We start from the raw sequence: 26,777 nt of genomic DNA on the forward strand, positions 1-26,777 counted from the left end.
GGAGAAGGCATATGATAGAGTTGATAGAGATGCTCTGTGGAAGGTATTAAGAATATATGGTGTGGGAGGCAAGTTGTTAGAAGCAGTGAAAAGTTTTTATCGAGGATGTAAGGCATGTGTACGTGTAGGAAGAGAGGAAAGTGATTGGTTCTCAGTGAATGTAGGTTTGCGGCAGGGGTGTGTGATGTCTCCATGGTTGTTTAATTTGTTTATGGATGGGGTTGTTAGGGGGGTGAATGCAAGAGTTTTGGAAAGAGGGGCAAGTATGAAGTCTGTTGTGGATGAGAGAGCTTGGGAAGTGAGTCAGTTGTTGTTCGCTGATGATACAGCGCTGGTGGCTGATTCATGTGAGAAACTGCAGAAGCTGGTGACTGAGTTTGGTAAAGTGTGTGAAAGAAGAAAGTTAAGAGTAAATGTGAATAAGAGTAAGGTTATTAGGTACAGTAGGGTTGAGGGTCAAGTCAATTAGGAGGTAAGTTTGAATGGAGAAAAACTGGAGGAAGTGAAGTGTTTTAGATATCTGGGAGTGGATCTGGCAGCGGATGGAACCATGGAAGCGGAAGTGGATCATAGGGTGGGGGAGGGGGCGAAAATCCTGGGAGCCTTGAAGAATGTGTTGAAGTCGAGAACATTATCTCGGAAAGCAAAAATGGGTATGTTTGAAGGAATAGTGGTTCCAACAATGTTGTATGGTTGCGAGGCATGGGCTATGGATAGAGTTGTGCGCAGGAGGATGGATGTGCTGGAAATGAGATGTTTGAGGACAATGTGTGGTGTGAGGTGGTTTGATCGAGTAAGTAACGTAAGGGTAAGAGAGATGTGTGGAAATAAAAAGAGCGTGGTTGAGAGAGCAGAAGAGGGTGTTTTGAAGTGGTTTGGGCACATGGAGAGGATGAGTGAGGAAAGATTGACCAAGAGGATATATGTGTCGGAGGTGGAGGGAACAAGGAGAAGAGGGAGACCAAATTGGAGGTGGAAAGATGGAGTGAAAAAGATTTTGTGTGATCGGGGCCTGAACATGCAGGAGGGTGAAAGGAGGGCAAGGAATAGAGTGAATTGGATCGATGTGGTATACCGGGGTTGACGTGCTGTCAGTGGATTGAAGCAGGGCATGTGAAGCGTCTGGGGTAAACCATGGAAAGCTGTGTAGGTATGTATATTTGCATGTGTGGACGTATGTATATACATGTGTATGGGGGGGAGGGTTGGGCCATTTCTTTCGTCTGTTTCCTTGCGCTACCTCGCAAACGCGGGAGACAGCGACAAAGTATAATAAATAATAAATAATATATATATATATATATATATATATATATATATATATATATATATATATATCCCTGGGGATGGGGGAGAAAGAATACTTCCCAGGTATTCCCTGCGTATCGTAGAAGGCAACTAAAAGGGGAGGGAGCGGGGGGCTGGAAATCCTCCCCTCTTGTTTTTTTTAATTTTCCAAAAGAAGGAACAGAGAAGGGGGCCCGGTGAGGATATTCCCTCAGAGGCCCAATCCTCTGTTCTTAATGCTACCTTGCTAACACGGGAAATGGCGAATAGTTTGAAAGAAAGAATTTTTTTTTTTTTTTTTTTTTTTTTTTTTTTTTTTTGTCTCCCACGTTTGCGAGGTAGCGCAAGGAGACAGACGAAAGAAATGGCCCAACCCACCCCCATACACAATGTACACACACACATGCCCACACACACAAATATACATACCTATGCATCTCAATGTACACATATATATACACACACAGACACATACATATATACCCATGCACACAATTCACACTGTCTGCCCCTATTCATTCCCATCGCCACCTCGCCACACATGGAATACCATCCCCCTCCCCCCTCATATGTGCGAGGTAGCACTAGGAAAAGACAACAAAGGCCCCATTCGTTCACACTGTCTCCAGCTGTCACGCAATAGTGCCCGAAACCACAGCTCCCTTTCCACATCCAGGCAACACAAAACTTTCCATGGTTTACCCCAGACGCTTCACATGCCCTGATTCAATCCACTGCCAGCACGTCAACCCCGGTATACCACATCGATCCAATTCACTCTATTCCTTGCCCTCCTTTCACCCTCCTGCATGTTCAGGCCCCAATCACACAAAATCTTTTTCACTCCATCTTTCCACCTCCAATTTGATCTTCCACTTCTCCTCGTTCCCTCCACCTCCGACACATATATCCTCTTGGTCAATCTTTCCTCACTCATTCTCTCCATGTGCCCAAACCATTTCAAAACACCCTCTTCTGCTCTCTCAACCACACTCTTTTTATTTCCACACATCTCTCTTACCCTTACATTACTTACTCGATCAAACCACCTCACACCACACATTGTCCTCAAACATCTCAATTCCAGCACATCCATCCTCCTGCGCACAACTCTATCCATAGCCCACGCCTCGCAACCATACAACATTGTTGGAACCACTATTCCTTCAAACATACCCATTTTTGCTTGCTGAGATAATGTTCTCGACCTCCACACATTCTTCAAGGCTCCCAGGATTTTCGCCCCCTCCCCCACCCTATGATTCACTTCCGCTTCCATGGTTCCATCCTCTGCCAGATCCACTCCCAGATATCTAAAACACTTTACTTCCTCCAGTTTTTCTCCATTCAAACTTACCTCCCAATTGACTTGACCCTCAACCCTACTGTACCTAACAACCTTGCTCTTATTCACTTTCTAAAATGGGAAACAGAAATATATATATATATATATATATATATATATATATTTTTTTTCTTTTTGCCGCTGTCTCCCGCGTTTGCGAGGTAGCACAAGGAAACAGACGAAGGAAATGGCCCAACCTACCCCCATACACATGTATATACATATGTCCACACACGCAAATATACATACCTACACAGCTTTCCATGGTTTACCCCAGACGCTTCACATGCCCTGATTCAATCCACTGACAGCACGTCAACCCCGGTATACCACATCGATCCAATTCACTCTATTCCTTGCCCTCCTTTCACCCTCCTGCATGTTCAGGCCCCGATCACACAAAATCTTTTTCACTCCATCTTTCCACACACACAAATATACATACCTATACATCTCAGTGTACACATATATATACACACACAGACACATACATATATACCCATGCACACAATTCACACTGTCTGCCTTTATTCGTTCCCATCGCCACCTTTGCCACACATGGAATACCATCCCCCTCCCCCCCTCATGTGTGCGAGGTAGCACTAGGAAAAGACAACAAAGGCCCCATTCGTTCACACTCAGTCTCTAGCTGTCATGCAATAATGCCCGAAACCACAGCTCCCTTTCCACATCCAGGCAACACAAAACTTTCCATGGTTTACCCCAGACGCTTCACATGCCCTGATTCAATCCTAGCGCTACCTCGCACACATGAGGGGGGAGGGGGTTGTTATTACAGGTGTGGCGAGGTGGCATTGGGAATGAATAAAGGCAGACTGTATGAATTATGTACATGTGTATATATCTATATGTCTGTGTGTGTATATATATGTATACGTTGAGATGTATAGGTATGTATATTTGCGTGTGTGGACATGTATGTATATACATGTGTATAAGTGGATGCGTCTTTCTTCGTCCGTGTCCTAGCTCTACCTCACTAACATGAAAAACAGCGATCAAGTTTAAAAAGAATAATTGAGAGGAATCCAAAATAAATAAAAGTCCATGAGGAAGGGGTTTAAGATAAGCCAAAGGTGCATTGGCAGTGTTTTATGGAAGTCCTTCAAAATTTGTTGTAAGCAGGTGAAAGAGATAATTGAAGATATTTGAATGTAATGTGTGTAAGTGTTGTTTTAAATTAAAAGATTAATGTTTAAAAGGATTGATGTCCTACTTGTGTGCTTCCATGACATTCAGAATTTGTGAAGAAGATACCTCCTTGAATTTTTGATGGAATTGAAGTGGTCTTTCAGTATTTCTGTTCTGATATAGTTGTTTTTGGTTTACAATTATTCCATTTAGTAAATGAAGATTATATTTTGCTCACTTAATCAGAATATATTGATTTTTTTTTTTCTTTTTGCTTTGTCGCTGTCTCCCACGTTTGCGAGGTAGTGCAAGGAAACAGACGAAAGAAATGGCCTAACCCACCCCCATACACATGTATATACATTCGTCCACACACGCAAATATACATACCTACACAGCTTTCCATGGTTTACCCCAGACGCTTCACATGCCCCGATTCAAGCCACTGACAGCACGTCAACCCCGGTATACCACATCGCTCCAATTCACTCTATTCCTTGCCCTCCTTTCACCCTCCTGCATGTTCAGGCCCCGATCACACAAAATCTTTTTCACTCCATCTTTCCACCTCCAATTTGGTCTCCCTCTTCTCCTCGTTCCCTCCACCTCCGACACATATATCCTCTTGGTCAATCTTTCCTCACTCATTCTCTCCATGTGCCCAAACCATTTCAAAACACCCTCTTCTGCTCTCTCAACCACGCTCTTTTTATTTCCACACATCTCTCTTACCCTTACGTTACTTACTCGATCAAACCACCTCACACCACACATTGTCCTCAAACATCTCATTTCCAGCACATCAATCCTCCTGCGCACAACTCTATCCATAGTCCACGCCTCGCAACCATACAACATTGTTGGAACCACTATTCCTTCAAACATACCCATTTTTGCTTTCCGAGATAATGTTCTCGACTTCCACACATTCTTAAAGGCTCCCAGAATTTTCGCCCCCTCCCCCACCCTATGATCCACTTCCGCTTCCATGGTTCCATCCGCTGCCAGATCCACTCCCAGATATCTAAAACACTTCAATTCCTCCAGTTTTTCTCCATTCAAACTCACCTCCCAATTGACTTGACCCTCAACCCTACTGTACCTAATAACCTTGCTCTTATTCACATTTACTCTTAACTTTCTTCTTTCACACACTTTACCAAACTCAGTCACCAGCTTCTGCAGTTTCTCACATGAATCAGCCACCAGCGCTGTATCATCAGCGAACAACAACTGACTCACTTCCCAAGCTCTCTCATCCCCAACAGACTTCATACTTGCCCCTCTTTCCAGGACTCTTGCATTTACCTCCCTAACAACCCCATCCATAAACAAATTAAACAACCATGGAGACATCACACACCCCTGCCGCAAACCTACATTCACTGAGAACCAATCACTTTCCTCTCTTCCTACACGTACACATGCCTTACATCCTCGATAAAAACTTTTCACTGCTTCTAACAACTTGCCTCCCACACCATATATTCTTAATACCTTCCACAGAGCATCTCTATCAACTCAATCATATGCCTTCTCCAGATCCATAAATGCTACATACAAATCCATTTGCTTTTCTAAGTATTTCTCACATACATTCTTCAAAGCAAACACCTGATCCACACATCCTCTATCACTTCTGAAACCACACTGCTCTTCCCCAATCTGATGCTCTGTACATGCCTTCACCCTCTCAATCAATACCCTCCCATATAATTTACCAGGAATACTCAACAAACTTATACCTCTGTAATTTGAGCACTCACTCTTATATTGATTTTTTTTTTTTTTTTCATACTATTCGCCATTTCCCGCGATAGCGAGGTAGCGTTAAGAACAGAGGACTGGGCCTTTGAGGGAATACCCTCACCTGGCCCCCTTCTCTGTTCCTTCTTTTGGAAAATTAAAAATTAAAAAAAAAAAAAAAAAAAAAAAAAAGTAGGTAGATACATCTCAGTATATACTTTTTATGTATAATTAAAATAGAATAATCTTATCATTATAGCAGAAGTAGTGAAGGAGGTGCCAGAGTCAAAACAGCTTGTGTTTAAGGACAAAAAAGAGGCTTTGGAAGCTTTCAAAGAATTTCTTCGAGATAAGGTAAATGTGGCTCATGTTTATCCATTTGATTTTATATCTGAAGAAAGGTACTTTGCTGTTTGTGAACATTATGACCATTTTCACAAAGCTCAAGTCATCATTATACTTGCCTTTAAAGCCACTCATTGAGAATATTATTGAATATTGGAAAAGTCTGTTGCCTGCAGTGTGATAATCATATTGAATATGTTTATTTATTTATTTTGCTTTGTCGCTGTCTCCCGCGTTAGCAAGGTAGCGCAAGGAAACAGACGAAAGAATGGCCCAACCCACCCACATACACATGTATATAGATACAAGTCCACACACGCAAATATACATACCTATACATCTCAACGTATACATGTATATACACACACAGACATATACATATATACACATGTACATAATTCATACTGTCTGCCTTTATTCATTCCCATCACCACCTCGCCACACATGGAATAACAACCCCCTCCCCCCTCGTGTGTGCGAGGTAGCGCTAGGAAAGACAACAAAGGCCCCATTCGTTCACACTCAGTCTCTAGCTGTCACGTAATAATGCACCGAAACCACAGCTCCCTTTCCACATCCAGGCCCCACAGAACTTTCCATGGTTTACCCCAGACGCTTCACATGCCCTGGTTCAATCCATTGACAGCACGTCAACCCCGGTATACCACATCGTTCCAATTCACTCTATTCCTTGCACGCCTTTCACCCTCCTGCATGTTCAGGCCCCGATCACTCAAAATCTTTTTCACCCCATCTTTCCACCTCCAATTTGGTCTCCCACTTCTCCTCGTTCCCTCCACCTCCGACACATATATCCTCTTGGTCAATCTTTCCTCACTCATTCTCTCCATGTTACCAAACCATATCAAAACACCCTCTTATGCTCTCTCAACCACACTCTTTTTGTTACCACACATCTCTCTTACCCTATTATTACTTACTCGATCAAACCACCTCACACCACCTGTTGTACTCAAACATCTTATTTCCAGCACATCCACCCTCCTGTGCACAACTCTATCCACAGCCCACGCCTCGTAACCATACAACATTGTTGGAACCACTATTCCTTCAAACATACCCATTTTTGCTTTCCGAAATAATGTTCTCGACTTCCACACATTCTTCAAGGCTCCCAGAATTTTCGCCCCCTCCCCCACCCTATGATTCACTTCCGCTTCCGTGGTTCCATCCGCTGCCAAATCCACTCCCAGATATCTAAAATACTTCACTTCCTCCAGTTTGTCTCCATTCAAACTCACCTCCCAGTTGAAAGGAAATATATTATTTCAGAACTGTGATTTTGTAGGGAAAAGCAGTTAGGTAAGATAATTATAATTTTGATATTGTTTTAATTCACAGGGTGTACCAAGTGACGCTACTTGGGAAAAGGCTGTCCGGATGATCCAGAATGATGCACGTTATGAAGCTTTCAACAAATTGAATGAGAAGAAACAAGCTTTTAATGCATATAAAGTCCAGCGTGCCAAGGAAGAGAAGGTATGAGAATTGCTGTTTGGTATGTACTTCAGTTTTACTATTAAGGGCATATTGAACAATAACTCTATCATAATGATGGCGTAATGAAGGTTTTCATGAGAAAAATTATGACAACTATGACCTTTTCCCTTTGTAACCCTTAAATGGCTGCCGTTGTCACCCAAAGATCTGATTGGGATGGCAGCCAGCACCATATGACGATTTAAATTTTTGCACACCTCTGTGAATATTCAGCCAACTTATTGTATCATTATTAGCCTAAAGAAGTATTTTTGTCACCAGACAGGTGTTTAAGAAGATTCAACTGTCCTGTACTCTTACAATTGCCACTTAAGGTGTAGGGGCATTAGGTTTAAATTGTAGGTGCGAACATTAGGCAGAAGCATTTTTTGGAAGTAGTCAGTAGGAACATTAGGTAGGAGTTTTTGCAACACTTCACTAGAGCTGTCCTTTGCCAGTGGCCTGTAAAGGGTGAGGCATGACGGCTAAGAAGTGGCACTGGAGTTTACTAGTTGTGGAGGCTCTGTTGCCATGGCCACCCCCTCGAGTGAGCTCCAGTTGGGAACAGGCATCAGAGAAATAGATGGATAGATAAATAGATAGTCTGTCTGTATGTTAGGTCCTATAAACAGAGTTGCCAACCTTGTCAAACAAACAAGATATAAAAAAGGAATACTTGGCAAAAAGAAGGAATTTTGCAAAACAAAACTTACTACCATGTGCATTAAAGGCTGCACTGTCATTTCAGGAAATTATGTCCAGTACTCAAGCTGTTATCTCCATTCTTCTATCTACATGTCCACAAATGTTCACTTTAAAACCAACAAAGTATCTCGTCAGTAGTGTTTCATTTTCGGTCCTTGAACTAGGTCAGCAGAGGTTCTAATGTTTGTTTCTCCACACATAAATAGTCCTGGTTAGAGAGCTTTTTGCTAAAAGCAGTGGTTGCATGTTTGTACTTCTCCAGAAGCCTTTCACTGAACTTCACTTGATGACACCTGTTTTTTCTAGCACAGCTATATTCTTTCTGTATGAGGAAATCTGATAGTTTGTGTGCTAAGACTTGGGCAAAATTCAGTTGAGTTTTCCCTTACCAGACTGAAAATTCTTTCATCTTCAGCATTGCTGTGAGCAACTGATGATAGCAAACATGATTCTGGGAAGATTTGCACGCTTTTCCTGATAAGAAATTTACATGCACAATACATAAACATACCAGAATTTGAAAAAAAAAAAAAAGGTATTTTACTAAGAAAAATTGTACTGCCTTGTTTATCTAGAAAAATGTAATAAACACTAAAAACTTAATGGTTGGCAGCTCTGTATATACTGTGACCCCACCACCTCATAGGAAACAGCACAAATTTTCCATTCCCGATTGCCACCCCCTGTGTCAGCAGAGTAGTGCTAGGAAACACAAAGGAAGGCCACATCTGCTCACATCCATTCTCTGGCTGTCATATATTATGCACCCAAAACCATATCTCCCCATCCACATCCAGGCTTTACAGACCTTTCCCTGGTTTACCATGGACGACTCACATCCCCTGGTTCAGTCCATTGACAGCACGTTGACCCCAGTATACCACATCATCCCAATTCACTCTGTTCCATGCACATCATTCATCCTTCTGCAGTCAGGCCCCAATCGATCAAAATGTCATTGACTCCATCCTTCCATATCCAATTTGGTCTCCCCACTCTTTTTGTTCCCACCACTTCTGACACTTGTACCCCCTTTGTCAATCTGTCCTTGCTCACTCTCTCCATATGTCCAAACCACTTCAGCATCCCCTCATCTGCTCTCTCGGCTAGACTCTTTACTTCACACAGCTCTTCCCTTTACATTTTGTCTTTAAACATTTCATTTCCAACACTTTCACCCTGTTCTGCTCAACCATATGTATATCCCATGTCTTACATGTATATAATATTGTTGGGAGCACTATTCTTTTAAACATAACTATTTTTGCCCTCCCTTGTGATGTTCTCTTGAGTTTCTACCTATTCTTCAATGCTTCCAGAACTTTTTCCCCTCCCCCACCCTATGACTCACATTTGCTTTCATGGTTCCATCTGCTGGCAGGTTCACTCTTTGATATTAAAACCATTCACTTCTTCCAGTTTTTCTCCACTTAGACTCACATCCCAACTAACCTGTCCCTCAACCCTGCTGATCCTAATACCCTTACTTTTTTCACATTTACTCTCAACTTATATATGAGCGGCTGTGGCTTTTCTTTGTGTTTCCTGGTGATAACTCACTAATGCAGGAGGTGGTGATGCTGTTTTACGTGGGGAGGGGTGGTGCCGGGAATAGATAAAGGTGAGTAATTATGGTTCCCAGTGAATGTCCATTTGCGACAGGGGTGCGTGATTTCTCCATGGTTGTTTGATTTGTTTATGAATGGGGTGGTTAGGTAGGTGAATGCAAGAGTTTTGGAGAGAGGGGCAGGTATGCAGTCTGTTGTGGATGAGAGGGCTTAGGAAGAGAGTCAGTTGTTGTTCGCTGATGATATAGCGTTGGTGACTGATTCGGGTGAGAAACTGCAGAGGTTGATGACTGAGTTTGGTAAAGTGTGTGAAAGAAGAAAGCTGAGAGTAAAAGTGAATAAGAGCAAGGTTATTAGGTTCAGTAGGGCTGAGGGACAATTTAATTGGGAGTTAAGTTTGAATGGAGAAAAACTGGAGGAAGTGAAGTGTTTTAGATATTTGGGAGTGGACTTAGCAAAAGATGGAATCATGGAAGTGGAAGTGAATCGCAGGGTGGGGAAGGGGGTGAAGGTCGTGGGATCATTGAATAATGTATGGAAGGCAAGAACGTTATCTCGGAAAGCAAAAATCAGTATGTTTAAAGGAATAGTGGTTCCAACAATGTCATATGGTTGCGAGGCACGGGCTTTAGATACGGTTGTGCAGAGAAGGGTGGATGTGTTGGAAATGGAATGTCTGAGGACAATATGTGGTGTGAGGTGGTTTGATCAAATAAGTAATGAAATGGTAAGAGGGATGTGTGGTAATAAGAAGAATGTGGTTGAGAGAACAGAAGAGGGTACGTTGAAATGGTTTGAACACGTGGAGAGAATGAGTGAGGAAAGATTGACAAAGAGAATATATATGTCAGAGGTGGAGGGATAGAGAAGTAGGAGACCAAATTGGAGGTGGAAGGATGAAGTGAAAAAGATTTTGAGCAATCGGGGCCTGAACATAGAGGAGGGTGAAAGGCATGCAAGGAATAGAGTGAATTGGAATGATGTGGTATACCGGGATGGATGTGCTGTCAGTGGACTGAACCAGAGCATGTGAAGCGTTTGGGGTAAACCATGGAAAGGTCTGTGCAGCGTGGATGTGGAAAGGGAGATGTGGTTTTGCTGCATTACTTATGACAGCTAGAGACTGAGTGTGAGCAAACGTGGCCTTTTTTGTCTTTTCCTGGCGCTACCTCGCTGGAGGAGGGGGAATGCTATTTCATGTATTTCATGTGTGGCAGGGTGGTGACAGGAATGAATGAAGGCAGCAAGTTTGAATATGTACATGTGTATATATGTATATGCCTGTGCATGTATATGTATGTATTTGTTGAAATGTGTATGTATGTATATGTGTGTGGATGGGTGTTTATGTATATATATGTGTATGTGGGTGGTTGGGCCATTTTTTGTCTGTTTCCTTGTGGTACCTCGTGCACGTCAACCCCGTTATACCACATTGTTCCAATTCACTCTCTTTCTTGCACGCCTTTCACCCTCTTGTATGGTCAGGCCCCGATTGCTCAAAATCTTTTTCACTCCATCCTTCCACCTCCAGTTTGGTCTCCCACTTCTTCTTCCCTCCACCTCTGACACATTTATCCTCTCTGTCAATCTTTCCTCTCATTCTCTCCATGTGTCCAAACCATTTCAACACACCCTCCACCTCTGACACATATATCCTCTCTGTCAATCTTTCCTCTCATTCTCTCTATGTGTCCAAACCATTTCAACACCCTCTTCTGCTCTCTCAACCACACTTTTTTTTTACCACTCATCTCTCTCAACCACACTTTTTCTTACCACTCATCTCTCTTACCCTTTTATTTCTTACTTGATCAAACCACCTCACAACACATACTGTCCTCAAACATATTATTTCCAACACATCCACCCTCCTCTGTACAACCTTATGAATAGCCCATTCCTTGCCATCGTTTAATATTGTTGGAATTACTGTTCCTTCAAACATACCCATTTTTGCTCCCTGAGATAATGTCTCTCTTTTCACACATTCTTCATCATTCCCAGAACCTTTGACCCCACTCCCACCCTATGACTCACTTCCATTTTCATGGTTCCATTTGTTGCTAAGCCCCCTCCCATTTAGTTGCTCTTGCTGCCTCAGCTACTATAAAAGAAATCATGTTGTATTTCTTGAAGCAGCTGCTATAATGGCTAGAAGTTTGCAGGCTGTTGTAGAAACTAAACACTAGTGAAAATATGTTTTGTAGGGAATTTTTTGTTATTTTCTTAAATTACAGGAGGAGCAACGACTACGAGCCAAGAAAGCAAAGGAAGATCTGGAGCAGTTTTTACTAAACAGTGAACGTATGAACTCTACTGTCAAGTACTACCGCTGCCATGAGATGTTTCAGCACTTAGAGGTATTTCATATATTTCTATTTTGCAATGAAGTTTGTAACCTTGAGAAGTGGGGAAAGCAGTATGTGCATAAAGATTATTCAGATTTTTCTTTTCTTTATTAAGAAGCGTGTTCCCTTGTATTTTTTTTTTTTTTTTATTAAGAAGCTTGTTACCTTGGGAAGCTATGTAAAGATTATATTCTGTTTAGTATTACAATGTGGAATAAATCACGGTATGGAGATGAGCTCTTCATGTATGAATAGGTCTTGACAATTGAAAACTGCAGTTGGTTGTAATTGTTATATTTGATAGATTGTTTATACTATTGATGGAATGTTTCAGTACATTACACATGACAACTAGTGTGTGAATGAATGTACCTTTTTTGTCTGTTTTCCTGGTGCTACCTCACTGAATCGGGGTAACGATGCTGCTTCCTGTGTGGTGGGGTAGCGACAGGAACGGATGAAGACAAGCAAATATGAATATATACATAGGTATGTATGAGAGTTGGGGTGAGAGAGTATCATTAAATTTGAGGGAGAATAAAAAGATGTTCTGGAAGGAGGTAAATAAAGTGCGTAAGACAAGGGAGCAAATGGGAACTTCAGTGAAGGGCGCAAATGGGGAGGTGATAACAAGTAGTGGGGATGTGAGAAGGAGATGGAGTGAGTATTTTGAAGGTTTGTTGAATGTGTTTGATGATAGAGTTGCAGATATAGGGTGTTTTGGTCGAGGTGGTGTGCAAAGTGAAAGGGTTAGGGAAAATGATTTGGTAAACAGAGAAGAGGTAGTAAAAGCTTTGTGGAAGATGAAAGCCAGCAAGGCAGCAGGTTTGGATGGTATTGCAGTGGAATTTATTAAAAAAGGGGGTGACTGTATTATTGACTGGTTGGTAAGGTTATTTAATGTATGTATGACTCATGGTGAGGTGCCTGAGGATTGGCGGAATGCGTGCATAGTGCCATTGTACAAAGGCAAAGGGGATAAGAGTGAGTGCTCAAATTACAGAGGTATAAGTTTGTTGAGTATTCCTGGTAAATTATATGGGAGGGTATTGATTGAGAGGGTGAAGGCATGTACAGAGTATCAGATTGGGGAAGAGCAGTGTGGTTTCAGAAGTGGTAGAGGATGTGTGGATCAGGTGTTTGCTTTGAAGAATGTATGTGAGAACAACTTGGAAAAGCAAATGGATTTGTATGTAGCATTTATGGATCTGGAGAAGGCATATGATAGAGTTGATAGAGATGCTCTGTGGAAGGTATTAAGAATATATGGTGTGGGAGGCAAGTTGTTAGAAGCAGTGAAAAGTTTTTATCGAGGATGTAAGGCATGTGTACGTGTAGGAAGAGAGGAAAGTGATTGGTTCTCAGTGAATGTAGGTTTGCGGCATGCGTGTGTGATGTCTCCATGGTTGTTTAAAATGTTTATGGATGGGGTTGTTAGGGAGGTGAATGCAAGAGTTTTGGAAAGAGGGGCAAGTATGAAGTCTGTTGGGGATGAGAGAGCTTGGGAAGTGAGTCAGTTGTTGTTCGCTGATGATACAGCGCTAGTGGCTGATTCATGTGAGAAACTGCAGAAGCTGGTGACTGAGTTTGGTAAAGTGTGTGAAAGAAGAAAGTTAAGAGTAAATGTGAATAAGAGCAAGGTTATTAGGTACAGTAGGGTTGAGGGTCAAGTCAATTGGGAGGTAAGTTTGAATGGAGAAAAGCTGGAGGAAGTAAAGTGTTTTAGATATCTGGGAGTGGATCTGGCAGCGGATGGAACCATGGAAGCGGAAGTGGATCATAGGGTGGGGGAGGGGGCGAAAATTCTGGGGGCCTTGAAGAATGTGTGGAAGTCGAGAACATTATCTCGGAAAGCAACAATGGGTATGTTTGAAGGAATAGTGGTTCCAACAATGTTGTATGGTTGTGAGGCGTGGGCTATGGATAGAGTTGTGCGCAGGAGGATGGATGTGCTGGAAATGAGATGTTTGAGGACAATGTGTGGTGTGAGGTGGTTTGATCGAGTAAGTAACGTAAGGGTAAGAGAGATGTGTGGAAATAAAAAGAGCGTGGTTGAGAGAGCAGAAGAGGGTGTTTTGAAATGGTTTGGGCACATGGAGAGAATGAGTGAGGAAAGATTGACCAAGAGGATATATGTGTCGGAGGTGGAGGGAACGAGGAGAAGAGGGAGACCAAATTGGAGGTGGAAAGATGGAGTGAAAAAGATTTTGTGTGATCGGGGCCTGAACATGCAGGAGGGTGAAAGGAGGGCAAGGAATAGAGTGAATTGGAGCGATGTGGTATACAGGGGTTGACGTGCTGTCAGTGGATTGAATCAATGCATGTGAAGCGTCTGGGGTAAACCATGGAAAGCTGTGTAGGTATGTATATTTGCGTGTGTGGATGTGTGTATGTACATGTGTATGGGGGGGGGGGGTGGGCCATTTCTTTCGTCTGTTTCCTTGCGCTACCTCGCAAACGCGGGAGACAGCGACAAAGTATAAAAAAAAAAAAAAAAAAAAAAAAATGACTCATGGTGAGGTGCCTGAGGATTGGCGGAATGCGTGCATAGTGCCATTGTACAAAGGCAAAGGGGATAAGAGTGAGTGCTCAAATTACAGAGGTATAAGTTTGTTGAGTATTCCTGGTAAATTATATGGGAGGGTATTGATTGAGAGGGTGAAGGCATGTACAGAGCATCAGATTGGGGAAGAGCAGTGTGGTTTCAGAAGTGGTAGAGGATGTGTGGATCAGGTGTTTGCTTTGAAGAATGTATGTGAGAAATACTTAGAAAAGCAAATGGATTTGTATGTAGCATTTATGGATCTGGAGAAGGCATATGATAGAGTTGATAGAGATGCTCTGTGGAAGGTATTAAGAATATATGGTGTGGGAGGAAAGTTGTTAGAAGCAGTGAAAAGTTTTTATCGAGGATGTAAGGCATGTGTACGTGTAGGAAGAGAGGAAAGTGATTGGTTCTCAGTGAATGTAGGTTTGCGGCAGGGGTGTGTGATGTCTCCATGGTTGTTTAATTTGTTTATGGATGGGGTTGTTAGGGAGGTGAATGCAAGAGTTTTGGAAAGAGGGGCAAGTATGAAGTCTGTTGGGGATGAGAGAGCTTGGGAAGTGAGTCAGTTGTTGTTCGCTGATGATACAGCGCTGGTGGCTGATTCATGTGAGAAACTGCAGAAGCTGGTGACTGAGTTTGGTAAAGTGTGTGAAAGAAGAAAGTTAAGAGTAAATGTGAATAAGAGCAAGGTTATTAGGTACAGTAGGGTTGAGGGTCAAGTCAATTGGGAGGTGAGTTTGAATGGAGAAAAACTGGAGGAAGTGAAGTGTTTTAGATATGTGGGAGTGGATCTGGCAGCGGATGGAACCATGGAAGCGGAAGTGGATCATAGGGTGGGGGAGGGGGCGAAAATTCTGGGAGCCTTGAAGAATGTGTGGAAGTCGAGAACATTATCTCGGAAAGCAAAACTGGGTATGTTTGAAGGAATAGTGGTTCCAACAATGTTGTATGGTTGCGAGGTGTGGACTATGGATAGAGTTGTGCGCAGGAGGATGGATGTGCTGGAAATGAGATGTTTGAGGACAATGTGTGGTGTGAGGTGGTTTGATCGAGTAAGTAACGTAAGGGTAACAGAGATGTGTGGAAATAAAAAGAGCGTGGTTGAGAGAGCAGAAGAGGGTGTTTTGAAATGGTTTGGGCACATGGAGAGAATGAGTGAGGAAAGATTGACCAAGAGGATATATGTGTCGGAGGTGGAGGGAACGAGGAGAAGAGGGAGACCAAATTGGAGGTGGAAAGATGGAGTGAAAAAGATTTTGTGTGATCGGGGCCTGAACATGCAGGAGGGTGAAAGGAGGGCAAGGAATAGAGTGAATTGGAGCGATGTGGTATACCGGGGCTGACGTGCTGTCAGTGGATTGAATCAAGGCATGTGAAGCGTCTGGGGTAAACCATGGAAAGCTGTGTAGGTATGTATATTTGCGTGTGTGGACGTATGTATATACATGTGTATGGGGGGGGGTTGGGCCATTTCTTTCGTCTGTTTCCTTGCGCTACCTCGCAAACGCGGGAGACAGCGACAAAGTATAAAAAAAAAAAAAAAAAAAAAAAAATATATATATATATATATATATAATCCCTGGGGATAGGGGAGAAAGAATACTTCTCACGTATTCCCTGCGTGTCGTAGAAGGCGACTAAAAGGGGAGGGAGCGGGGGGCTGGAAATCCTCCCCTCTCTTTTTTTTTTTTTTTTTTTTAATTTTCCAAAAGAAGGAACAGAGAAGGGGGCCAGGTGAGGATATTCCCTCAAAGGCCCAGTCCTCTGTTCTTAACGCTACCTTACTAATGCGGGAAATGGCGAATAGTTTGAAAGAAAGAAAGAATATATATATATATATCTTTCTTTCTTTCTTTCATACTATTCGCCATTTCCCGCATTAGCGAGGTAGCGTTAAGAACAGAGGACTGGGCCTTTGAGGGATTATCCTCACTTGGCCCCCTTCTCTGTTCCTTCTTTTGGAAAAAAAAAAAAAAAAAAAATGTATATATATATATATATATATATATATATATATATTTTTTTGCTTTGTCGCTGTCTCCCGCGTTTGTGTGTATATATATATATATATATATATATATATATATATGTTCTGGAAGGAGGTAAATAGGGTGCGTAAGACAAGGGAGCAAATGGGAACTTCAGTGAAGGGCGTAAATGGGGAGGTGATAACAAGTAGTGGTGATGTGAGAAGGAGATGGAATGAGTATTTTGAAGGTTTGTTGAATGTGTCTGATGACAGAGTGGCAGATATAGGGTGTTTGGGTCGAGGTGGTGTGCAAAGTGAGAGGGTTAGGGAAAATGATTTGGTAAACAGAGAAGAGGTAGTAAAAGCTTTGCGGAAGATGAAAGCCGGCAAGGCAGCAGGTTTGGATGGTATTGCAGTGGAATTTATTAAAAAAGGGGGTGACTGTATTGTTGACTGGTTGGTAAGGTTATTTAATGTATGTATGACTCATGGTGAGGTGCCTGAGGATTGGCGGAATGCGTGCATAGTGCCATTGTACAAAGGCAAAGGGGATAAGAGTGAGTGCTCAAATTACAGAGGTATAAGTTTGTTGAGTATTCCTGGTAAATTATATGGGAGGGTATTGATTGAGAGGGTGAAGGCATGTACAGAGCATCAGATTGGGGAAGAGCAGTGTGGTTTCAGAAGTGGTAGAGGATGTGTGGATCAGGTGTTTGCTTTGAAGAATGTATGTGAGAAATACTTAGAAAAGCAAATGGATTTGTATGTAGCATTTATGGATCTGGAGAAGGCATATGATAGAGTTGATAGAGATACTCTGTGGAAGGTATTAAGAATATATGGTGTGGGAAGCAAGTTGTTAGAAGCAGTGAAAAGTTTTTATCGAGGATGTAAGGCTGATGATACAGCGCTGGTGGCGGATTCATGTGAGAAACTGCAGAAGCTGGTGACGGAGTTTGGTAAAGTGTGTGGAAGAAGAAAGTTAAGAGTAAATGTGAATAAGAGCAAGGTTATTAGGTACAGTAGGGTTGAGGGTCAAGTCAATTGGGAGGTGAGTTTGAATGGAGAAAAACTGGAGGAAGTGAAGTGTTTTAGATATCTGGGAGTGGATCTGTCAGCGGATGGAACCATGGAAGCGGAAGTGGATCATAGGATGGGGGAGGGGGCGAAAATTTTGGGAGCCTTGAAAAATGTGTGGAAGTCGAGAACATTATCCCGGAAAGCAAAAATGGGTATGTTTGAAGGAATAGTAGTTCCATCGATGTTGTATGGTTGCGAGGCGTGGGCTATGGATAGAGTTGTGCGCAGGAGGATGGATGTGCTGGAAATGAGATGTTTGAGGACAATGTGTGGTGTGAGGTGGTTTGATCGAGTAAGTAACGTAAGGGTAAGAGAGATGTTTGGAAATAAAAAGAGCGTGGTTGAGAGAGCAGAAGAGGGTGTTTTGAAATGGTTTGGGCACATGGAGAGAATGAGTGAGGAAAGATTGACCAAGAGGATATATGTGTCGGAGGTGGAGGGAACGAGGAGAAGAGGGAGACCAAATTGGAGGTGGAAAGATGGAGTGAAAAGGATTTTGTGTGATCGGGGCCTGAACATGCAGGAGGGTGAAAGGAGGGCAAGGAATAGAGTGAATTGGAGCGATGTGGTATACAGGGGTTGACGTGCTGTCAGTGGATTGAATCAAGGCATGTGAAGCGTCCGGGGTAAACCAAGGAAAGCTGTGTAGGTATGTATATTTGCGTGTGTGGACGTGTGTATGTACATGTGTATGGGGGGGGTGGGCCATTTCTTTCGTCTGTTTCCTTGCGCTACCTCGCAAACGCGGGAGACAGCGACAAAGTATAAAAAAAAAAAAAAAAAAAAAAGAAAATATACACACACACACATATACACTTGTACATATTCACTCTTGCTTGCCTTCATCCATTCCCAGCACCACCCTGCCCCATAGGAAAGAGCACTGCCACTCCCTGTAGTGGCAAGGTAGCTCCAGGAAACAGATGAAGAAAGACCACATCCACTCACATCCATACATGAGCTGTTAAGTTTAAATTGCTAAAACCACATCCAGTCCCTATAGACCTTTCCATGGATTACTCCATATGTTTTACATACTCTGGTTCAGTCCATTGATGACATGTCGACCTCAGTATACCACATTGTTCCAATTTTCTCTATTCCGTGCACACCTTTCACCCTCCTGCATGTTAAGGTCTTGATCGCCAAAAATCTTTTTCTCTCCATCTTCCCATCTCCTGTTTCTCCTTGTTCCCTCAACTTCTGACACACATCCTCTTTGTGAACCTTTCTTTACTCATTCTCACCATATGTCCAAATCATTTCTACACATGGTAACGAGAAGAGTGTGGTTGAGAGAGCAGAAGAGGGTGAGTTGAAATGGTTTGGACATACGGAGAGAATGAGTGAGGAAAGGCTGACAAAGAGGATATATGTGTCAGAGTTGGAGGGAACAAGGAGAAGTGGGAGACCAAGTTGGAGGTGGAAGGTTGGAGTGAAAAAGATTTTGAGTGATCAGGAGTTGAACATGCTGGAGGGTGAAAAGTGTTCATGACATAGAGTGAATTAGAAGGTTTGGTATACTGGGGTTGATGTGCTGTCAGTGCAGTGAACTAGGGCTTGTGAAGCATCTAGGGTAAACTATGGAAAGGTCTGTAGAGCCAGGATGTGGATAGGGAGCCGTGGTTTTGGTGCATTACACATGAGAGCTAGAGAATGAGTGTGAGTGGATGTGGCCTTTTTTTTTTTTTCTGTTTCCTGGCTCTGTTCACTGACATAGGAGGTGGTGATGCTGTTTCCTGTGGGGCTGGGTTGTCCTGGGAGTGGACTTTTTGTTTTTCCATCAAGGGTTTAAGGCATGTGTATGAGTAGAAAGAGAGAAGAGTGAATGTTTCCAAGTGTAAGTTGGTCTGTGGCAGGGATTGTGATGTTACTAGGGCTGTTGAATTTGTTTATGGATGGGGTGATGAGAAATGTAAATCTGAGACTCTTGGAAAGAGGGGTGAGTATTTATTTTGTAGGCAATGAGACGGCCTGGGAAGTTGAATCAGTTGTTTGCTGATGACACAGCTCTGGTGATAGGTTAAGGGACATGTTAGTTTGGGTCTGAGTGTGAATGGAGAAGAATAGGAGGAAGTGCAGTGTTTTAGATACCCGGGAGTGGACATGGCAGCAAATGAACCATGGAAACAGAAGTGAGGTTATAAAGGTTGTGGGAGCAATGAAGAATTTGTGGGGAGCCTTATTTAGGGGAGCAAAAATGGTTAAGTTTGAAGGTATAGTACACCCAACTGTATTAAATGGATGCGAGGCATGTACTATAGATGAGGCTGTGCGGAGGAGGGTAGATGTGTTGGAAATGAAATGTTTGAAGACAAGATGTGATTTGAGGTGGTTTTATTGAGTAAATAATGAAAGGGTTAGAGGGAGGTATGGTAGTGAAAAGAGTGTGGTTGAGAGAGCTGAAGAGGGTGTGCTGAATTGGTTTAGACATATGGAAGGAAAGAGCATGCATGTGTCAGAAGTGGGGGGAACAAGGAGAATGGGGAGATTAAATTATAGATGGGAGGATGGAGTAAAAAAGATAATGACAAACAGTCTGATGATTTGGATATTAAAATTTAAGTACACACAAACTTGTTGGTAAAAAGTATAAGCAGCAGTATCATATCGAAATGTTACCTTTTTTTGTAAGTAAACTTCTTTTTTTTCTTTTTCTCTTTCATTATTGATGAAATCTTGGAGTTATTAGTGTTAAGAAATTTAGGCTGAGAGGAAAAGTGTACCTTTTCCTGTGTGTTTGTACCAAAATTGAATTGGTAAATTTTTTGCAGCTTTGGAAAGCTGTACCTGAGTCTGAGCGTCGTGAAGTGTATGAGGATGTTGTATTCAACTTAGCTAAGAAGGAGAAGGAAGAAAACAAAGCCATGAGGAAGAGGAACATGAAGGTAAATGAATAAGCTTTAGTGTACAACAATTTCTTGAGCTTATGTTTGAAGAAAGTTAGTGTCTTCTCTTGTAAGCTTCATAATTTTTACAATGAATTGGAATGGGTAAGAATGCCAAAAGTGTAGGAATGGAAAATGGAAGTATTAGAGAGACACATATGCCTTGTAGGTAGTTTTTGGTAGGCAACCACCAACCAGGGAGTTATATGACCAGTACTAGTGACAGTTAAGTAGTGAGCCAGCAGTTCACTGGTTGTCAAGTTGCACTTCTCTGACCCAGTTAGGTAATTTTCTTTCTGCATTGCCTATGCATGGACCACTGGCATTCTGTCCACAAATATACAGTCTATCTTTGTTACATGTAACACTTGACAACACTAAAGTCTCACAACTCATCCCTCATAACTCTAGATTTTCCTGTGGTGAGCACTGTTTGCTAACCCTGCCTCTTGGCAAAATGGTAGGAGCATTAGATAAAATTAGTAGGTAAGAACATTAGACTGGAGCATTTGGGAGAAAGATTAGGTGGAAGTAGTAAATAGTAACATGAGGTAGGAGCCTCTGGAAATGCTGTGCTAGAGTTGCTGTCTGCCAGTGGCCTGCAAAGAGTGAGGCATTAAAGGCTAAGAAACAGCAGTGAAGTCCACCAGTTTTGGAGACTTTTCCCATGGCTACTACCTTGAAGGAGTTCCTGAAAGGAATGGGCATCAGAGATGTAGATAAATTAAAAGATATAGCCATCAGATGTAGAAGAATAAGAACAGATGAATGCATGTATTGCCATCTTTGTGTTCATTCTCAGCCATTTGTGCACAGTCTGCCATTATTCGCATCAGTCCAGTTTTGATTGCTTTCTTTAAATGTCTCGTATGGATGTTTAGAAAACACTGTACATACATCTTGTCTAGAGTGTTACTTTCAAGTGTGAGTATATGAAAGCATCCAAGGTGCCTAGGAGAGGATTGATAGATACTTGAAAATGCTACTGATACGCAGGGTTGAGGCAGGTGAGCGTCTGGCACATTTGGGTCAGTCACTTAGATTAGCTTTGTATACCATTAAAATGATACTTGGGAACAGTGAGAGCATAAAGATAACCAGCCAGTCCACATCCTAAATTGCAACAAATTTTTTCTTCAAGGCATAAGTTGCAGGAGATTATGGAGAGCATGCTAGGAGGTTTAGTATTAATGCACTGTCACAGCATGGCAGCAGTGCTCAGCAACACTGCAATCTTTGATAGACTTGTGAATGTTGAGTATATTTAGTTTCATATGATATTTTTACTAACAAAATCTTTCTCTTATCAACCTTGTCTCCCATATCCCCAAGGATAATACATATTTGCCATTTCCCCCTTTTTGCAAGGTAGCTTAAAGAACAGATGACTGAGCTTCAGAGGGAAAAATCCTCACTTGGCCTGTGTATTTGCTCCTTCATTTTTTTATTGTATTGGGAATACAAGTTTTAAAAAAAGTTTAAATTATTTACCTCCTTCCAAAACATATCTTTATGCTCCCAAAAGTTTAATGATACTCTTTCACCCCAACTCTCATATGCCCCATTTTTCAATTCCTGCACCTTCCTATTGACCTCCTGCTGCTTTCTGTTATATATCTGCCAATCATTTACACTCCTTCCCTGTAAGTACCACACAAACACTTATCTTTTCTCTTTCATTAGCAACTTTACTTCTTCATCCCACCACTCACTATCTTTTCTAATCTGCCCACCTCTGACTTTTCACACGCCACATGCGTGTCTTGCACATGCCATCACTGCTTCCCTAAATACCTCCCATTCCTCACCAGTCCCACTTGCTTCATTTACTCTTACCTTTGCCATTCTACATTCAAAATCTCCAAGTGTTTCTTCTCATAAGTCTCCTTTCCAAGCTCATTTACTCTCACCACTCTCTTCTCCCCTATGTTTTCTCCTCTTTCTCGAAAACCTCTACAAAACTTCAACCTCACCTCCACAAGATAGTGATCAGATATCCCACTAGCTGACTTTCTCAGCACATTTACTACCAAAAGTCTCTCTTTTACACACCTATCAATTAATATGCCATCTGATAATGTCCTGACCATCCCTCCTACTCAGATACATAGATAGACTTGTGCAGAGGAGGGTGGATGTGCTGGAAATGAGATGTTTGAGGACAATATGTGGTGTGAGGTGGTATGATCGAGTAAGTAATGAAAGGGTAAGAGAGATGTGTGGTAATAAAAAGAGTGTGGATGAGAGAGCAGAAGAGGGTGTTTTGAAATGGTTTGGTCACATGGAGAGAATGAGTGAGGAAAGATTGAGAAAGAGGATATATGTGTCAGAGGTGGAGGGAACGAGGAGAAGTGGGAGACCAAATTGGAGGTGGAAAGATGGAGTGAAAAAGATTTTGAGTGACCGGGGCCTGAACATGCAGGAGGGTGAAAGGCATGCAAGGAATAGAGTGAATTGGAATGATGTGGTATACCGGGGTCGACGTGCTGTCGGTGGATTGAACCAGGGCATGTGAAGCATCTGGGGTAAACCATGGAAAGTTCTGTGTTGCCTGGATGTGGAAAGGGAGCTGTGGTTTCGGTGCATTATATATGACAGCTAGGGACTGGGTGTGAACAAATGTGGCCTTTGTTGTCTTTTCCTAGCACTACCTCGTGCGTGTGTGGGGGGAAGGGGTTTTTCATTTCATGTATGGTGTTATGGGAATGAATGAAGGCAACAAGCATGAATTATGTACATGCGTATATATGTATATGTCTGTGTATGTGTATATATATGTATACGTTGAAATGTTTTCTTTCACTGAACTTGCATTGTAATGCTCCTGGTGATTTTGTACTTTTCTTTGAAGAGTTTTCCAAGATGTTATATTAGAAACCAAGTGTTATCCTTTTTATAAAGTTAGTGATATTTATCCTTCAGGTGCTGAGTGAAATATTAGACAGTATGACGAACATCACCTTCAAAACTACATGGTCAGAGGCACAGCAGATGCTCATTGACAACCCAACATTTGCTGAAGACACTGATCTACTTAGTAAGTACTAAGGTGTTCGTATGCTGCTTTATTTTTTTAAGGAAATATAACAGGTATCATGAGTGGAGTATTCATATATCTAAGTCATTTGTATCAGCATCTGTTTAACTGGAGAGACTAGTCACTACACTTCTTACACACTTCCATATTAGCACCTACAACAAACATAGACACAAACAACCATGCTGCCTAAGTTCAGTGATTGTATTTATCATAATTCAGTGCACCTGTTTTCTGCATGCATTTGGATGGTACATTCTGATCCTCTCAGAGAAGAAAGAAAAAAACAACAAAGCAAAGAAGGGGAGGATTGATAAAAAATAGTCTGAAGTTGTAAGGAATAGTGGAAAATTGCCTTATCAAACAGCACATAATGGGAAGAGTAACTGTAGGGAAAAGAACATAATGGTGTTGATATTGTATAATCCTCCCAAAAAATTGCAGTTACAATACAGATATACAATGTAAAATTGAAAGAACATTCAGGATGGTACTTGAGGCAGTGAAACACTCATTTCTTAGAAAGAGAGGGTTGTGCAGGTAATGGGTAATTTCATTAGTAGAGAGATGGACTGGGGGAATTTGGATTCTCATGGTGATAAGGAGTTGTGGAAGCACAAATATTTAGAGTGTATGTATTAAAACTTCTTATACCATCATGTCAGGGAGCAAACTAGGATGAGAGAGACTGATACATCGTCAATGGTAGATTTTATCTTCACACATACCAGCACAGATACTTTTTTTTTCATGATTACTTAACATTTCCTGTGTTAGCAAGGTAATGCCAGGACAAACAAAGAAAGGCCTCTTTTGCTCACATCCATTCTCTTAAAAGAGCAGAGGTGAGACAGGACATAATTGCAGAAACTAGACGAACCTCAATAATTTCTTTGATAACTTAGATTGAGAAATGGAGTATAATAGATAGGGAAGTTTGTAGCAAGTTTTTTATATACTCCATAAGGCCAAAACTAGAATATGTTTTTTTCAGGTTTGGTCACTGCACCTAGAGAAGCATAAAGTCTAATAGATATGGAAATGTTTAGCAAGTTTTTTACATCCTCCATAAGGCCAAAACTAGAATATGCTTTTCAGGTTTGGTCACTGCACCTAGAGAATCATAAAGAGCTTATAGTATAGTGAGCTAGTTGCAAGGAAAGACAGGAGGCTTTAGATGTACCCAGTTTGGAAAAGAGAAGAGTGAGGGGTGACTTGATCACAAATGTTAAGTTTTTGAGAGATATTGAAGAATTATTTCTTTGGAGATATTTAATGTTCTTTAACTGTCATCTGTCACCAAAATCCTCCATTACCTCAGGATTACATAAAGAGAAAGTTGGGTGCACTTCTTATATAATTTCCTCTGCAAGAGTGAGTCCATTGTCAACTCCTCCCAGGAAGGTCTCCCCTTTCCTGTTTAATCCATCTGAAATCATACTATAAGTCAGTTCTTTCTACACGCCCCATATAAATCCCCTTCACTTTCCTCACCAACAGATACATATAATTGTTTCTCGTAATGATGTAGGTCATGCAAAAGTATACTAATTTCCTACATGATCATTGTATATGCGCAGTCTGCAGGGAGACAGCCATGCACTTACACTGTATCGGTGATTTCATGATACTGAGGATAGAAAAATTTTTGCCTCACCTTCCTGGCAATGGAAGCAACTTCTGTTGCCTATTAATGGTATGATAAATCAGCTGGATATTTAAGCAGAGGTGGGAAAAGTAAGCTCAAAGTATTATGTCTTCTGCCGTTTCCTAAAAGAACATCAGTTGATGTTGTTCACTGGTTAAGGGTTAATATTTATACAAGGAGAGGCATCGTGCATCACAAATTCCTCTCTTGGATTCCTTTTCAGTTAGTTTTTTCTAATCTGTCTCTGTCAACCTGTGATCCTCCCTCTATTTGTATAATTCCAGTGTTTTCATGCTGCTAGTTAGCAGTTTATTGCTTTTATGTTTATGGTAATCACGGTCCATTATTGCAGTTCTTTTAAGTTTTCAGTCGCTTTTCATCCTTATATAAAGTGATGTTTTATGCAGTATAATTAAGAAAATGTTAACTCTAGTTCTTCAAGATCTGCTTCAGTATATGTCAATCGCATTTTTTTTTTTTTTTTTTTTGATTTCTAGCTAGTCTCTGGTTAGGTCGTAGTATGTTAGCCCCTTACTGTTTTTTGATGTTTGTAATTACATAAGAGATGGGACCCACTGGAGTTATAACAGATACAGGCAAAGCTGTTTATATATTTTACTTGCACTTTCTAGATCAGTTTGCCTAGGAATTATTTGCCCTGACATGTCTTTTGATGTTTGATTATTCTCTTGCTACACATTTAACAACTTTGGTTGTACAGTATTGTTCGTCATGATATCTATGGTGTTTTGTTGGTGTTGATAGCTTTGTTTTAAATAAAGATATTGTACAGGTATGGACAAAGAAGATGCTTTGATTGTTTTTGCTGAACATATAAAGCAACTTGAAGAAGAAGAGGAGGAGGAACGTGAGAGGGAGAAGAAGAGGATCAAGCGGCAACAGAGAAAATGCCGAGACAACTATATATCTCTGTTGGATGAACTTCATGAACAGGGAAAACTTACCTCTATGTCCTTGTGGGTGGAGCTCTATCCTATGATATCAGCAGACATTAGGTAAGAAGTTGCTGGTGGTGGATTTAGACCTGCCATTAAAACCTTATCTCATTTTTGTTTAGGATAGCAGGACAACATGTTCATTCCAGGGATTTTAAGCATTCCTTCCTTTTCCCAACCTGTGGAGCTCAGAACTCCTGTTCTGCAAAATTAGTTCCTGCTAAGTTTGCATGCCTGTATGGGTGTGATATGTCATGAAAATGGGATTTGAGTTAACAGTAATAAATAGATGGAACTTGCATATTGATATTGATATCAGTTGCATCAATTGTTAGTTGTAGAAAGTGTTTCAGATTGCAATAAGTAGATGATGGTGATGGAATACTGGGACATTTCATTAATGATATATCTCAGTTGTATTTAGAACTTACAGATTGATATTGATATGTATTGCAGGTTTTTCTTTCTTTCAAACTATTCGCCATTTCCTGCATTAGCAAGGTAGCGTTAAGAACAGAGGACTGGGCCTCTGAGGGAATATCCTCACCTGGCCCCCTTCTCTGTTCCTTCTTTTGGAAAATTAAAAGAAAAGAGGGGAGGATTTCCAGCCCCCCGCTCCCTCCCCTTTTAGTCGCCTTCTACGACACGCAGG

The 26,777-nt window shown here is 41.5% G+C and overlaps 1 protein-coding gene across 16 annotated transcripts in view; it reads left to right on the plus strand.

Annotated features, from left to right (window-relative positions):
* Positions 1-26,777, plus strand: part of Prp40 (pre-mRNA processing factor 40) — a 214,917-nt gene that overhangs the window by 61,611 nt on the left and 126,529 nt on the right. For 13 of the 16 annotated variants that reach the window (XM_071678354.1, XM_071678358.1, XM_071678365.1 and 10 more), the window contains 6 exons: positions 5,790-5,884; positions 7,238-7,375; positions 11,889-12,011; positions 20,371-20,484; positions 23,407-23,521; positions 25,963-26,185. In XM_071678354.1, coding sequence (XP_071534455.1) covers positions 5,790-5,884; positions 7,238-7,375; positions 11,889-12,011; positions 20,371-20,484; positions 23,407-23,521; positions 25,963-26,185 — 808 coding nt within the window. The remainder of the gene's footprint in view (positions 1-5,789; positions 5,885-7,237; positions 7,376-11,888; positions 12,012-20,370; positions 20,485-23,406; positions 23,522-25,962; positions 26,186-26,777) is intronic. The other 3 variants (XM_071678366.1, XM_071678356.1, XM_071678362.1) reach the window with 1 other exon arrangement.

Source organism: Panulirus ornatus, chromosome 27, assembly GCF_036320965.1.
Source record: "Panulirus ornatus isolate Po-2019 chromosome 27, ASM3632096v1, whole genome shotgun sequence".
NCBI classification, from domain to species: Eukaryota; Metazoa; Arthropoda; class Malacostraca; order Decapoda; family Palinuridae; genus Panulirus; species Panulirus ornatus.